Here is a 14802-nt window from a genome sequence, read left to right on the forward strand (position 1 = left end):
TCCAGGAGCACATGAGCAACCAGAACAGGGGTATTTACCCCAGCCTGGAGAGATCAGGGACCAGCCCCTGGGAAGGTGGCCATGAGCCCTGCAGGGTGAATTTGCATCAACCAAGGGCCTGACCCCAAACCCTGAACTTGACCTGGCCAGAGCCTTTTCCACTGGTCTCTGCTCTGTCTTTACCATTTCCTTCCTTCTACTTTCTTTAGGTTTAATTTGCTGTTCTTTGCCTAGCTGGAAACGAAAGCTAAGATTTGTCAACCCTTTCTCTTCCTAATATATGTGTTTAGAGCTGCAGCAATTCCCTGGAAGTGCAGCTTTACTGGCATCCCCACAGGTTTTAACATGCTGTGTGGTTATTACCTTTCACTTCAAAATACTGTGTAACCTCCTCTTTGATTTCTTCTCTGACCCATGGGTTCTTTAGCAGTGTGTTGTCTCACTTACAAATACTTGGGGATTTTCTAGTTGTTGTTTTGTTATTGGCTTGGACTATAATAGCACAATGCCCAGGGTACAGGGAGGATTCGTGAAAAGTGAATAGAGGTTGTTTTTCAGGGAGTGGGATTCCCCGAGGAGCACCCCTCGCCCCCCCTTCCCCAAGAGCTGTCTCTTCCTGTTCTAACTGACCCCTCCTTCTTGGGGGGGGGGTCTCACTGGTCTTCCCCTAGGGTCCTGACTTTGGATATGTAGCCCGGGAAATCCAGTTGTCTGGTGATGCCTCCAGCCTTGACTCCTTTGGCAACCTGGATGTCAGCCCGCCGGTCCGGGTGGAGGGCAAGGAGTACCCCCTGGGTCGAATCCTCGTCGGCAGCAGCTTTCCCAAGTGAGAAGCCCGGGCAGGAGGGTGGCAAAGGGCACGGGAAGGCCCAGGGGACCCAAGGCAGCATCCGCTCTTCAACCGCGCCCTCCCACCCCAAACACAATTCTCCAGTCTGAGAAGTGTCCTTAACTTCCTGCATGGAATCCTAGAATCAAAGGCTCAGAGTCCTAGAATCTTAGATTGGAACAATCGCAGAATCTTAGGAAAAAACAAACTCGTGGCCCATGGTCTTTCGGCCTGCCTAGTATTTTACGAGCATAATTCATCACCAGTGTTAAATATACATACATCAGGAAACTTCATATAAAAAGCCAGATTTCTGGTTTCTTTTGAAACATCAGAAGAGCGGGGAGGTGATGTGTAATCCAGTGCAGAAGTAGAAGATGGATCCACCGCCGTCTCTGGGGAGGAGATCAAAATAGATGTTGTCCTAGCAACAGCTAGAGAGGGCGCAGACAGCACCACGTGGCTGCAGGTCAGGATACCAGGGTGACAGAGGTAACCTGATGGGTCCCACCCTGGACAGCTGTCATCGAGCAGGAAACAAGGTGTTTAGGGTTTAGGGCTCAGACAGATGACAGTATCTGCTAAATCTCCCTGAGTGGGTCCCCACCCAACCTGTGCGCAGTTGAAGAATGGGGTGTGTAGCACAGGGATCCTGGTGCGATCCCCTGCTTCCTGCCTGAAGATTAAGCCCACCACAGGCCCTGGAGGACGCCTTCCGGTTTGTGTGGGGTTGGCATGGAGCCCAGGCCTGTCCCAGCTTGCCTCCCCAAGCCCTGGCTGTCTGGTTTTGGGCCTTGGAGTACTCAGCCTCAAGTGGTGACCCTGGTGGCCTCAGGGCTCTGGATCAGGTAAGGTGAAGTTTCCTGGCACCAGTCCCAGGCATGAAGCCAGGTGCCCAGGCTGGGTGCCCCGGGCTGAGGTTGGCCAGGACAAGAGGAGTGCACGCACCTTGCTGGTGACTCATGTCCAGGACTACTCTGGGGCCGGATCCTGCCCACAGCCCTGGGGGCAGAAGGACCTTGGGACCTCCAGGCAGTCATTCTGTGCTTCAGCGGGGGGGATCCGGGAGGAAGGAGCACAGGCTTTGAAATTCGACGGATTTGGCTCTGCCACTTATTGGCCACATGATTTGGGGTACATCCTAACTAGTGTCTATCTACCACAGGGCCTGGCACATAGTAGGTGCTTGATTAATTCATTTAAAAATATTATTGCATACCTACCATGTGCCAGGCACTGTTGAAGGTGCTAGGGATATATCAGGTGACAGGTGATTATTAAATGAACAGCTTCTTTTATACTGCATACCTCAGTTTCCTCATCAGTAAAATGGGCCTATTAAAAAGTCCCTGTCCTAAAAAAAAAAAAAAAAAAATCCCTGTCCTAGCAATATAATTGCCATGACTGGGGATAAAGGATTCATGTTAACCACCTTGGGAATGCTTAGGCGTTGTTTAGCTGGAGCCCTAGCCCTGGCTCTGCCTTGAAGCAGGCTGGAACTCAATGGATAAAAGTTATTGATCACCTACATGCCACAAGCATGGTGCTTTACCCAGGTTACCACCATTAGTTCTAACAACAGCTCTATAAGGTTAGGATGACTATTATCCCCATTTTATAGATGAGGAAGTTGAGGCTTAGATAAGTGAAGCGAATGCACTCATTCATGCATTCGTTTATCAATTCAATAAATATTTATTGAGACTTCCTATATGCCAGGTCTGGGGCCCAGTGCTGGGGATAAAAGGAATGTTCTGGAAACTCCCAGGCTCAGACCAAAGACCCTGGATGGGAAGGCGTGTGTGTGGTAGGGGTGGTGGTCTTCAGCACAGCTGGGCCCCACTCCGTTGACCACTGTGTTGAAAACCAGGAACAAAGTTCTTGGTGGACAGATGGGGCCCTGAGGCTCAGAGAGGAACAGCTACTGCCTGGGACCACACAGCAAGTTAGGGGAAGAGAATCCAGATCTCCTCCTTGGACCCCAAATTAAAATTTAACACCCAGGCTGCTGTCCTGTGTTCCTATCTTGGCTTCTGACCTTTGCAGTAAACGAAACAGACAACCTACATACATTCTAGCAGAGAGAAACAGACAGTAAGTGGACATAATAAATAAATAAATACACAAATAAATAAATAAATCATCTAGTATGATAGATAAAAGAAGCATTAGGGAGAGGTTAACATTTCCCTGAAGGAAATGAGACAGTTAAAGGTGTGGCTATTTGGGAGGAGAATGGGCAAGGCAGTGGAAACAGCTAGTGCAAAGACCCTGAGGCAGGAGTATGCCAGAGACATTAGAGGAACAGCAAGGAGGCCAGTGGGGCTGGAGCAGAGTGAACAGGGAGCATGGGGGAGGATGCGGTCAGAGAGCTTGGTCGGGCAGAATTCAGATCATGGCCTGGGCCTGTTCTTTGTACATACATCATAGGGTTATCATGGGGATTAAACAAGATACCTAAGTGTGAGGAGCCTCAGGCAGGCACACAGTAGGTGCTTAGCAAATGCCCCCTCCATTCACTGCTGTCTTGGGTTCTCCACGCTCTGCTCCTCACATTTAAAACGATGGTTGAACAATTCTGCCTCCTGGTGGCAGCTTTGATGTGACTCAGAGACCAGGTCTGATGCTTCCCAGGGCTGGGGTCATCTGGTCTATCTCCCTGCCTCCAGGCAGAGGGCTACAGAGAGTCCCAAGGAGGGACTCTGCCCCTCCTCCAACCTTATTTGTTTCTGACTCCCGCCGCTTTCTGCTCATGAATAATTTCTGAAGTCTCACTCTTCTCTACCGTCTCACTGTTTTTAAAGAGGTCTTTTAAAATTGCCACACTATATTAAAATAACAGAAATACAAGAAAAGTATTTTCCACATTCCCATCCCCCAAATCAAATCAGTGCTGTCATGTGTCACTGCTTGTTGGGTCTCCCTTCTAGTCTTGTCGATGACGTATGCAAGTTATATAGACTGTGGACTCTTACACAGCTGTTCAAAAGCCTTAATATCACTCACAAATATAGTATTTTGAGGGTCTGATCTATAAGAGGTGCTGGGGAAACAGCAGTGAATCTAGAGAAAATCCCAGCCCTCCTGGAGCTTACACTGGATGCCGGACAATAAAGGAGATGTCAAGTATGAGATATAGTCCCAAATGCTGTAAAGAGAAAGAAAGGTGGGAAAGGAGTTGAGGGGTTGTTGCTATTTCCAAAATCCACATAAAGAAAGAAGGTGACATTTGAGTTAAACCTAAAGGAAGTGAGGGATATGGGGAATGGCCAACAATTTCCATGCTCTGGGAAACACTGGATTAAGCAGGGTGGAGGGCGGCTTGCCAGGTCCCAGTCATATTTTGAACAAAAGTCTGGGTGCCTTGGGTAAAGAGTCAACCTCTCTGAGTCCCAAGAATTGAGATGAGGGTCTTCAGTTCCCTTTGGCAGACGGAGGGCTCTCATTTGACTCTCTTTTGCGGGAAGGGATGGCAGGACCTTTCTGGCCTTGGGGAGGATGCTTTGGGGTGAGGGAGGGACAGGCTCTCTTGGGCAACGCTCGGGATGCACAGGGAGTTCCTAGGAGCGCCCGGGGGCTGGGGCCAGGAAGTGGGGACAAAAGAAAACCCATTCAGAGGGCTGACGGGAAGCTTGGGCAGGGAGGGGCTCAGGAAGTGCCTGCAGGGAACCAGCACACAGCAGGCACCAGGTGACCCTGCTCTTTCCCTCCCCGGCCAGGTCCGGTGGGCGGCGAATGGCCAAGGTGGTGCGCGACTTCCTGCAGGCCCAGCAAGTGCAGGCTCCCGTGGAGCTCTACTCCGACTGGCTCTCTGTGGGCCACGTGGATGAGTTCCTGAGTTTTGTGCCCACCTCCGACCAAAAGGTACATCCCCTCTCCTCCTGTCTGAGCCACCTCTGCCTCTCCCTGCCCTGATGGGTCAAGATAGGGCAAAGCCACTTGAAATTACTTCACTACCTCTGTCCGTAGAAAGCTTGGAGTCAGGGTACCCTCTGGGCCAGGTGGTGTGAATCAGGAGGAGCTTCCTGAAGGAGGCCAGAGCCCAGGTCGGGAGGGCACTCGTTCGCTCACTTCTCATACTCTCACACTCACACTTACTGGGTGTTTGCTCTGATCCAAAACTCTCAGTCAAGACCCAGGAATGCCGCTGGTAATAATTGGTAACATTTACCGAGCACCTATGAGATGTACGTGTTTTAATGCATTGAATCCTCTAGCAACCCCATGAGGTGGGTACTATTGTCATTGCCCCCATTTTATAGATGAGGAAACTGAGGCTCAGAAGGGCAATTAACCAGTAGGTAAGATTCAGACCCAGATGGTGGGCTCTGGACCAACATGTTAACCACTCACTGCCTTGCAGAGGTGACCGGGGAGGGCACGGCCTGCAGGGAGCAGGCAGCCTGGTAGGCGAGGCCTCCCAGTGACCAGTGGTTGAGTTCCCTAGTGGACAAAGTGGGGAAGGGCTTCCAGGCAAGGAGAAGGCCACAGACAAAGGCCTGGAGGTGTGAACTGGCTTGGAGGATTGGGGGAACTGCAAACAGTCCTTTGTGGCTGGTGGGGGGATTACGGGGGGGGTTCCATGTGCAGTCTGGCCTCTGAACTCAGGCCCCTCCTGAGTTTGGGGTCTCCTGCATCTGGGGGGAACCTGTCCAGTGAGCCATTCTCCCTCCCTCTGTGCCAGGGCTTCCGGCTGCTCCTGGCCAGCCCCAGCGCTTGCCTCAAACTGTTCCAAGAGAAGAAGGAGGAGGGCTACGGGGAGGCAGTCCAGTTTGATGGTGAGTGCCGGTGAGCCCGTCACCCTGCCAGATCCTGCTCTCTCGTTGCCAGCTCTGGGCACCACTGATGCCTGTCATGGCCACACTCTGTTTACAGGCCCTTTGTCTGCCAGCTTTTAGTGCAGAGTCCATCACTGATTTTCCCAACACCTTCATATGGGGGCAAGGGATGTGGGCTGTCCCTTTCTTGGGCCAGGGATGGAAGCCTGGGTGGCCCCCTCCATACAGCGGGCTGTTCCCGGCTACACTCCAGGGGAAGAAAGGAGCAGGAAGCCATGAGTCCTCCTGTGTGCCCATCTGCTCAGGTGCTTTCACGCTCTTGCCCAGCCAGATCCTGCACCCCCTTCTCCTTATCCCTTTTCACAAAGGAGGAAACTGAGGCTCAGATAGGGGACGTGACTTGCCCAGGGCTTAGCAGCAGCAAGCAGCAGTGTCAGGGACTCAAAAGAGGGAGGGTGAGAAGCTAGGAGGGTGGTCAGGACCCCTCTGTGGACCCTCCTCTGGGAACTCACAGACCCTCCAGGGGCCTGGTTGGCCCCCTTGAGCACCTCCCCCTTCCCCAGCATGGCTCTCAGTGTTCTCACCTGAGGAATGGAGCACTGGGAGGGATGTGGCTTAGCCTTCAGCAAAGTTAGACCTGGATCCAGATCCTGGTTTTGCCACTTGCTGGTTGTGAGATCAAGGGTGTGCTCTGAGCCTCTCAGTGCCCCTGTCTCCTCTCCCATGAACGCAGGGTGATAACTAACCCGACCAAGCATTGTTTTACAGATCAATAATAAATATAAGAGGATGCCCAGAGCATGCTGGGTGTTCAGTAATGGTAGCTGTACTGTAATTATTAGGCCCCCAGCTCAGGGGTCCCTTCCCAAGGAGTTTATAATCCATCACCAGGATTTACTTGGAGCCAGAGCTCCGTCCCATCAGGGTTTGCAGTGTCTGGCTTTCTCTATCCTAGCGTCAGACCCTGGTGTTGAGGTGGGAGAAAAATCCTGGCCCGGATTTTGCAGCCCAGGCTCGAGGTGGCCCCAGGCAGTACTCCCTTCTCTTGCAGGGTTAAAGCACCAGGTGAAGAGAAGCATTAATGAGATGCTGGCAGACAGACGTCTCTGGAATGATAACCTCTATGCACAGGTGAGGGGGGGTGGCGGGTGAAGCAGCCCTAGGAACTGCTGGGGTGGGAGTGAGGGGTTCAGCCCTGGGCCTCTGACTCTCCTGGGGGCTGCTGAGACCTGTGGGTAGGGCTGGGCCTTTTCTCTTGGGAACCCGCATTCTGATGGAAGAGACACAGCCATGCCAGTCTGATGGGGGAGATCTCACCCCACTTTGGAGAAATGATGGATTTCTAGGGAACTGGAATTGAGTTCCCTGAGAAGTCTGGTGAAATGGGAGAGATGTGGTGGGGAAATGGGGCCCTGTGGGGGTGAGGGGTGGGGTGGGTGGGAGTCAAGGAGACCTGGTGAGTTGGTGAAGAGATGGGGTGGAAGGAGGTCCCAGGAAGGGGTGGGGCTAAAGCCTGCCACGCGCCTGGTGCGGGCCTGACACAGAGTCCCTCTCAGTAGATGGGAGGAGGCCCCATGCTTCTCCCCAGTGGTGCCCGACACTTTTCTCCTAAAACAGCTGATCTGGGCAGGAACATAAGCCCAGCTGTGGCTGGGACAGTGTAGGGTAGTGGCAAGCACTTTGGGGACCAGAAACTGCCTGGGTCCAAACCCCAGGTCCACTACTTCCTAGCTCTGTGCCTTTGGGCACGTCACTTGAGGCTCAGTTTCCCCATCTGGGGTATCAATGTCACAAAGCTGTTTTGAGGATCAAACGAGCTGAAGGGCACAGAGGGCCTTGAACAGGGCCCGACACGTAGCAGGCGCTCAGCAAACGTTGGATCCTTCCTGGCTCCCTGGGTGCCTGTGCCTCTCCTCCCGCCCCCAGAGATGCATCGACTGGAACCGGGAGGTGATGAAGCGGGAGCTGGGCCTGACCGAGCGGGACATCGTGGACATCCCCCAGCTCTTCTTCCTGAGCAGCTCATATGCAGAAGCCTTCTTCCCCGACATGGTGAGAGTGTGGAGGGAGGATGGATCATTTCCATCCCTGGGGCCTGGCGGGGTCCTGGTGGGCAGTTAGTTGGGGCTCCAGAGGAGACGCTGTCCGTGTCTAAGGGCAGACTGGCAAGGAAGCTGGGGTGGGCCCTGCGGACCTCTCCAGTGTTTGCTTTTGGGGGCAGATATAGAAAATCTCCATCAGTAGTTCCCAACCAGGGTGATTTTGCAACCCACCCCCACCCCCTGCCCCAGGGCACTTTGATTGGCACATGAGGAGGGGGCTACTGGCATCTACTGGGTAAAGGCCACGGATGCTGCTAAACATCCTACAGTGCAGCGGGCACCCCCACAACTGAGGGCTTTTGCCCCCACAGAGTTGAACATGGAAGCGTGGTTTGGTTCCAATGTTTCAAGCTTTTGTTTCTGGGCCTCAGCTGCCTGTTCTGCTCGCCAGCCTGGCACCCGCTGTCTGCTCCCCAGAGGGATCCTGAGTCGGGCAGGCATGGCAGGTGGCAGCTGCCTCCCTGACTGTCATTAACTCAGGCAGCTGACAAGCAGATGAGCAGATGTGATCTCACCGGTGTGGCCCCTGGGAGGGGCCTGAGTGATGCTATAGGCACAGCCCTGCCCAAGTGCCCAGCAGCCCCTCGGGAGAGGACGTCCGGGCATTGACAGCGGTGAGGGGTGGTTCCCCAGGATGGGAGACCCTCCCTCTTCAGCCTGAGGCCTTTAACTTGAATCCCTGTCATTGGACCAGCCAAAAATTGAGAGTAAATCCTGAGGTCCTGATTGGAGGCTAGTGTAAGGGGTGGGGCTTCCCCCACCAGGATCACATTCACTCCTGACTCCTTGCGGTGGGGTTCCTGCAGAGACCTTGAAGGCAGGGCTTCAGAATCTCAGTTATAAAAGGATCTTCTGCTGTGGGGGCTGTCCTATGCATTGCAGGATGGTTGCAAAATGCCCTGGGAGGCAAAATCGCCCTGGTTGAGAACCACTGCTCTCAGGTGGTGCTGTCGGAACCTTCTTGGATGAGGCACATGTTCTCCATCTGTGAGATATGACACGGATGCCGCCACATGTGGCTACTGAGCCCTGCAAACATGGCCAGTGTGAATGAGAACGGAATTTTTGCCTCTATTTAATTTTAATGTCAGCAGCCACATGTGGCTCATGGCTACGGTATCAGACAGCAAAGCTCCAAGGGGTGACCTGGCTCTGGTTTTGGCTGAGGGTGGGAGGAGGGCCCTCCTTGGGCTGTGACCTCGCCCACACCTGCTGGGAGCGCCCTCCCCAACACACACCCCTCTGTGGGAATCTCCCAGCTTCAGTCCAGGTCCAGCTGGAGGGACCCAATATGTCCTTCCTGGGAGGCCTTAGGGAACACTCAGGTAACCCCTCTATTGTCAGAAGGGGAAAGAAGTCCTTGGAGGAGAGTGGTTGACTTGCCTGAGGTCTCCGAGCGAGTAAATGGACCGGCCTCCCATCTCCTGAGTCCTCACCCAGGAGGAAGCAGACCGGGGCTGGAGATGCTCCTGAATCCCGCTCCTGGCCTCTCTCCCTGCCCATTGTTCTTCTCCCATTCCAGTATGTTCTGGCCCATTAGTGGGCAATTAGGCAGCTTAAGACCAAGGCTATGCGACTGACCCCATGGGACCCTCCAGCTCCACGTTAGTCCCAGTCGGAGATGGCCCTGCAGGGCAGACTTAAGGGTGAGGGGCTGGGGCACGGAGAGTGTGAGGACAGCCCACTCTACGCTGAGATGACCCAGTGAGTCAGTGTCCCCTCTGAACACCAATGACGGCTCCTCTTGCCCTCTGAAGTTACATCTAAGAAGCCACCGGGGACTTCCCTGGTGGTCCAGTGGTTAAGACTGTGCGCTCCCAATGCAGGGGGCCCAGGTTCCATCCCTGGTCAGGGAACTAGATCCTGCATGCATGCCACAACTAAAAGTTTGAGTGCTGCAACTAAAGGAGCCTGCATGCCACAACTAAAGATCCTGTATGCAGCTACGAAGATCCTGTTTGCCGGCCGCAACTAAGACTCAGTGTGTCCAAATAAATAAATAAATATTAAAAAAAAAAAAAGAAGAAGAAGCCTCCACACCCTGCCCTGGGCAGACTTCCCTTCCCTGGTGTTAGGGCCCCCTGCCAGGACCCCAGCCAGGGAAGCAGAGGTGCCACCAGAGATAAACCCAGGTGCCCGCAAGAGCTCCCAGCCCGTTGCCCCCACTCCTTAGCTCCCCAGGCAGCCACAGTGCTACACTCTGGCAGAGTAGAAAGAGCACGGGTTTTGGTATGAGTCAGACCTGAGTCAAATTGCAGTCTCCCCGTTCTCTGGCTGTGGGGCTTTGATTATATTACTTAACTGGTCCAAGCCATGGCCTCGGAGGGAGGCTGTGAGGTTTACTGATACTATATCTGGCACATAGAAGATGCTTAATAAACAGGAACAATTCCCAGGGCTTCCAGGAACGGTTGAACTTGGTGGGTAGTGCAAAAATGCACCACGCCTGCGACATTCATACCGTGGACCTTGTAGATGGGTACATGCACTGTACAAGTTTCTGGCAGATGACAGTAAAATCTTGTTTGAACAAAGTTGGGTAATCTAATTTTCTGATAGGTGGAGAAAAGTGTTGGAAGAAGGGGTGACTTTTATTTATATGACGTTACCATGCATGAGGGTGGGTCAAAAATTACCCGCACTCCGGTTATATTAAAACTTCTGTAAATTCTACAGCCAAAGTGCAGATAATTTTTAACTCACCCTTGTATGTTACTGGCAGCCCTACCTGTTATTAATACTCTCTTCCAACTGTGAATCTATATCTTTTCTGCTTCCATAGACCCTAGTTCTTGAACAAGTGCCGGCCTTCGTGGCCTGAGCCCTGGGGATGGGTCTGACAGAGCCAGAACCCAGAAGAGGCCCCAGGTGTAGAGCATCCCCAGCTAACTGGGTCTCTTTCTTGCCTTCTCTCTTCTACAGGTGAACATGGTGGTCTTAGGCAAGTACCTGGGCATCCCCAAACCCTTCGGGCCCATCATCAACGGCCGCTGCTGCCTGGAGGAGAAGGTGCGGTCCCTGCTGGAGCCGCTGGGCCTCCGCTGTATCTTCATCGATGACTATTTGTCCTACCACAAGCTGCTTGGGGAGATCCACTGTGGCACCAACGTGCGCCGGAAGCCCTTTCCCTTCAAGTGGTGGCACATGGTGCCCTGAGCCTGCTCCCCACCCGCCATCCTCTCTGCCCACCTGCCAAGGAATCCCGCCAGGGTGAGGACTTGGGCGCTTCTCCCTGAGTTATCAGCAAGTGTGCTGGTCACCGTGGGTACCAGGATACAGGATTGGACACCGCACCTCCTCACCTCTGGAGTGGCCTACCCAGCTCGAGAAGGACCACGCTCGTTCTTCCCTCTCCACTTGTCCATTCACAGCTCCCAGAGGTTCTGGAAAAGATCAACAGCCTTAGCACGTTCAAGGATGCCTGTGCGTGGCCTCGGCAGGTGCCCCAATTTGAGTTGCTGCCCCTCTGTTCTGACATTCCCTTCACATTTGCACCAAGAGTGGGTCCCGCAGGACCTGGGCACTGGAGTGAGGGCCCTGGGTCTAGGCCACCAGTGGCTCTTGTAAGACCAGGAAAGGGGATTGGGACCCCCTTTTCCCTTTACCAGCTATCTTCTCCTGTAGGCGACCCCTAGGCTGAGCCCTCCTAGCACCACTCAGCCATATTTACATAGGCAAATAAGGACAGAAAAACTCAGCATCTGAGGCCCTGTTTTAAAAAGAAAAAGCAACAAAACCCCTTTAATACCTGACTCCATCCCCAGAAGGGTGCTTGTTACCTGTTGAGAAAGCCTATAATTACGCACACTGGCTGCTTCCGGCTCAAAAACACTGAGGGGCCAAAGTGAGGCCTGAGGAGGGCACATGTAGGAAGGCCGGGCAGGAGGGGAAGAGGCCAGGATGACAGAGGAGGCTGAGGCAGGCGGATGATACCTGGGACCTAGGCCTCCCAGGCTTTGGATTTTGGACTCTGAATGTGCCTGGGGTCTGGCTATTCCAGATGTAGCGAGGAGTGGGGACCCAGGTATTAGAAGAGGGCGGGAGGGGCCATGATGTTATCTCTGAGGGTGGGGTTTAATTTCCTTTAATAGTCTTTAATTATTCCCCATCATTCTGCAGGCAGTGGGAGGGAAGGCTCGCCCAGTCTTTCTCAGCAACTCAGAGACCCTGCACATCGCTTGGGTTTCACCTGTGAGTAAAGCCCCATGGCAGGCCTGTGTCCCCTCCCGTGGAAGGGAAGGCAGAGCTGCCACGGGGAATTACTAGCCTGGCCCCAGGTGAGGTCACCGAGACATACAAACGCAAGCTGGCTGGGCCAGTGCAAGGTGAGGGGTGGCCCCTGCCCCAGACAAGCATGGGCAGGAGGGAACCAGCCTGCCTTCCTGCCCCCACAGCTTCTGGGGCCATCTCAGCGGCTCTCAGCCCCTGGGCCTCCACCTTCTGGGTTTTCTCACTGGCCCCCGGTGAGACTTAGACTGAGACAGCTGCCCCTAAACTCTTTTAGCCCTGGAGCACTTAGCCATCAGAGGCTACCACGGAGACCCGGCGCGTGAAACTGATGAAAACGGAACTGCTCGGGTTTAAGATGGTGAGGGTGGTGTGTGTGGATCCTCCCCTTCCAGAAGGTTCTGTGGAGCCACATTTGCAAGCCCCTTTCTGCTCTAGACTGAGCCAAGAGGGAAAGGAAGCTCTTCAGTGGCCAAGGGTGTGCAGCCGGGGTTCCCCAGGGAAAGGGCTGCGGGTGGGAGGGGAGTGGGCATTGCAGAGAGATGGGGAGGGTGGGGAGCGTGCCTTCTAGAATGGCACTGAGTGCGAGAGGCTCTGGAATTGCTGCTGGGCTGTTGGGGGGGCCCTGATGGTCCCTCTGAGAGTGTTCCAGGTGACCGGTCACCGCCTTTCTGATTAATAAAAATGTCAACATGCATTTCTTCAAGTGGCTGCCTCCTTAGCTTCTGTTCGTTGGGCCGTGGGGAAGAGGGGAGGGAAGTGGGGGGCAGCTGCTTTCAGTTCTACCCACTATGCTACCAGCTCCCTGGTTCAACTTCTGCTGCCCATGGGCAGCTCCTACCCAGCTGGGAGAGCCCCCGGGGTCAGTGCCAGGCAGGCAGGCTGACATGGCAGGATGGCCGGCACACGCCCATCGCCATGAGGCTGCCTGCCCTGCTGAGATGGCTATCGGGGAGGGTTGGTCCTACCTCTTCATCCCTCTCCCTTCTCTGGGCTGTCTCTGCCGTCTCTCAGAGGGTAGGCGGGCTGGGCCCTGTTGGCAGAGTGGGAGAGTCCCCAGCAGGACTGAAGCCCAGGACCATAGGCTGCTACAATTCCCTCTCATTCCTGCCTCTAAAACGACGATGCTACCCAGCCTCTGTGGTCTGATTTCAGGGACCTGAAAATATCATCCCACATATTTGGTGCTGCCTCAAATTGCTCCCCTTAACACTTACTCACTCACTCATTCATCTTATTTTAGATGTGTTGTGGACTAAGAGGAAAAAAGTTGCTGTCCATCAGTCATGGACACTTTAGTCTAAATGAGCCACCAATCTCTTTCTAAAAGCTGGCATGTAGTAATTGGGAAGAGGCGAAAGCATGAGTCTGCTTCCAAAGGGAGATCCAGGGCTCTGAGCGGGAGGCTGGTCCTGTCCCCAGCACAGTAGGCCAGTGCCCAGAGGAATGCCCCTGCTTTCTGTATCTGTTCCCCAACGGTGCCCACAAACAGGCTAAAGAGCCTGCCAGGGTTTCCTCCTGAGCTCTGACTCTTACCCAGAGCTGAGTCAGCCCCTGAGCCATCTTACAGCCAAAAAGGTAAAGCTGTCACTGGACCCAGCAGCCCAGCAGCTCTCCTTGAGAAGAACATCCTTTGCAGAACCTGGGATATAGGGGCGCCAGTCTTAGAGTCTTGCTGAGATCCTTGAACTGGTGCAAATGCGCTAGCCGGGGACTCTGGGGAGTAGATCCTGGTCCCCACCCTGCTTCAGACTGTCAGCATTACCAGGGAGGAGGGAGGAAACCTCTATTCAGCACCTTCTGAGACTCTCCGGGCAGGGTGTGTCCCGCCATTATCTCTGCCAGGGCTGGTGATTAGCCACATTTTCTACGGATGAGGACACCAAGGCTCTGAGAGAGGGTACATAACTCCCAAGGGCACACAGCCAGTGCCTGATGGAGCCTGGGTCCAAACCTGAGACTCGTCTCCCCAGAGCCCTCGCCCCTGCCATTTCGGGTGGCCGAAAGCCCCCTCTGGGCTGTGTCCCCATCTGACCAGCGAGCCTTCCTACTCTGACATTCTAAGCTCCTCCTGGCCGGAGAGGGTTTTCACCCTCATCAAGTACTCCTTCCAGAGGCTTTTGGCATCTAATAATAATAACAATAACAACAATACCCGTAATAAAATAATGCTGAGCTCCACACTAGAGCTCTACCCACGTTGTCCCATGTGAGCCTCAAAACAGCCATTTTTCAGATGCCGAGGGTGAGGCACAGAGCAATCTTGTGACTTGCTCCCGGTCACCCTGTCAGGATGTGGCTGAGGCAGGGCTGAAATCCGGTTCTGCCTCTAAAATCCATGCTCTTAAGAAAAAGGCTGATGTTCCTCAAAGTGCATCACAATGTTCTAGGTGTGCTTGTAAAAAAAACCTCCAGATGCCAGGCTGCTGATCAAACTGGAGGCTGGGCCTGGAAATCTGCATTTTCATATCAGTTCCCCAAGCAGGGTAAAGAAGCTCCCCACTAAAAGTATACGGTCTCTGAAAATGCAGAAAAGAGGTGTGAAGAGGCTGAGTGTGGAAAGCAAGGAAGGTCCCCTAATGGATATCTTCATCTCTGCACACTGCCCCCAGGTGCTGGTGCCCTGGCCAGGTACCTGCCTGGACACACTTGCTCCCCTTACTGTGAGAAATTAACTCTCTCTGTGCCTGGGTGGGAGCAACAGGTTCATATGCAAATACTGGGTTCCTTCCAGCCAATCCTGAGCTCTTGGCTCTAGGAAGGGGCTGGGCTTCCAGGACTGGAGCCAATGAGCTAGCACCTTGGGCTGCAGGGGCAGGGCCAGGGGCTTTTAAACCACATGCCAAGGGGTTGTGTGGCCCAAGCC

At 53.9% G+C, this 14802-nt stretch overlaps 1 protein-coding gene across 1 annotated transcript in view; it reads left to right on the top strand.

The window, feature by feature from the left end:
* PADI1 (peptidyl arginine deiminase 1) overlaps positions 1–10865 on the top strand; it is a 40621-nt gene extending 29756 nt beyond the window's left edge. The window contains exons 11-16 of the mRNA XM_057744393.1: positions 672–826; positions 4549–4693; positions 5514–5607; positions 6659–6738; positions 7534–7659; positions 10632–10865. Coding sequence (XP_057600376.1) covers positions 672–826; positions 4549–4693; positions 5514–5607; positions 6659–6738; positions 7534–7659; positions 10632–10865 — 834 coding nt within the window. The remainder of the gene's footprint in view (positions 1–671; positions 827–4548; positions 4694–5513; positions 5608–6658; positions 6739–7533; positions 7660–10631) is intronic.
* The last annotated feature ends 3937 nt before the right edge of the window (positions 10866–14802 follow it).

Source organism: Hippopotamus amphibius, chromosome 1 (genome assembly GCF_030028045.1).
Source record: "Hippopotamus amphibius kiboko isolate mHipAmp2 chromosome 1, mHipAmp2.hap2, whole genome shotgun sequence".
In the NCBI taxonomy this organism is placed as follows: Eukaryota; Metazoa; Chordata; class Mammalia; order Artiodactyla; family Hippopotamidae; genus Hippopotamus; species Hippopotamus amphibius.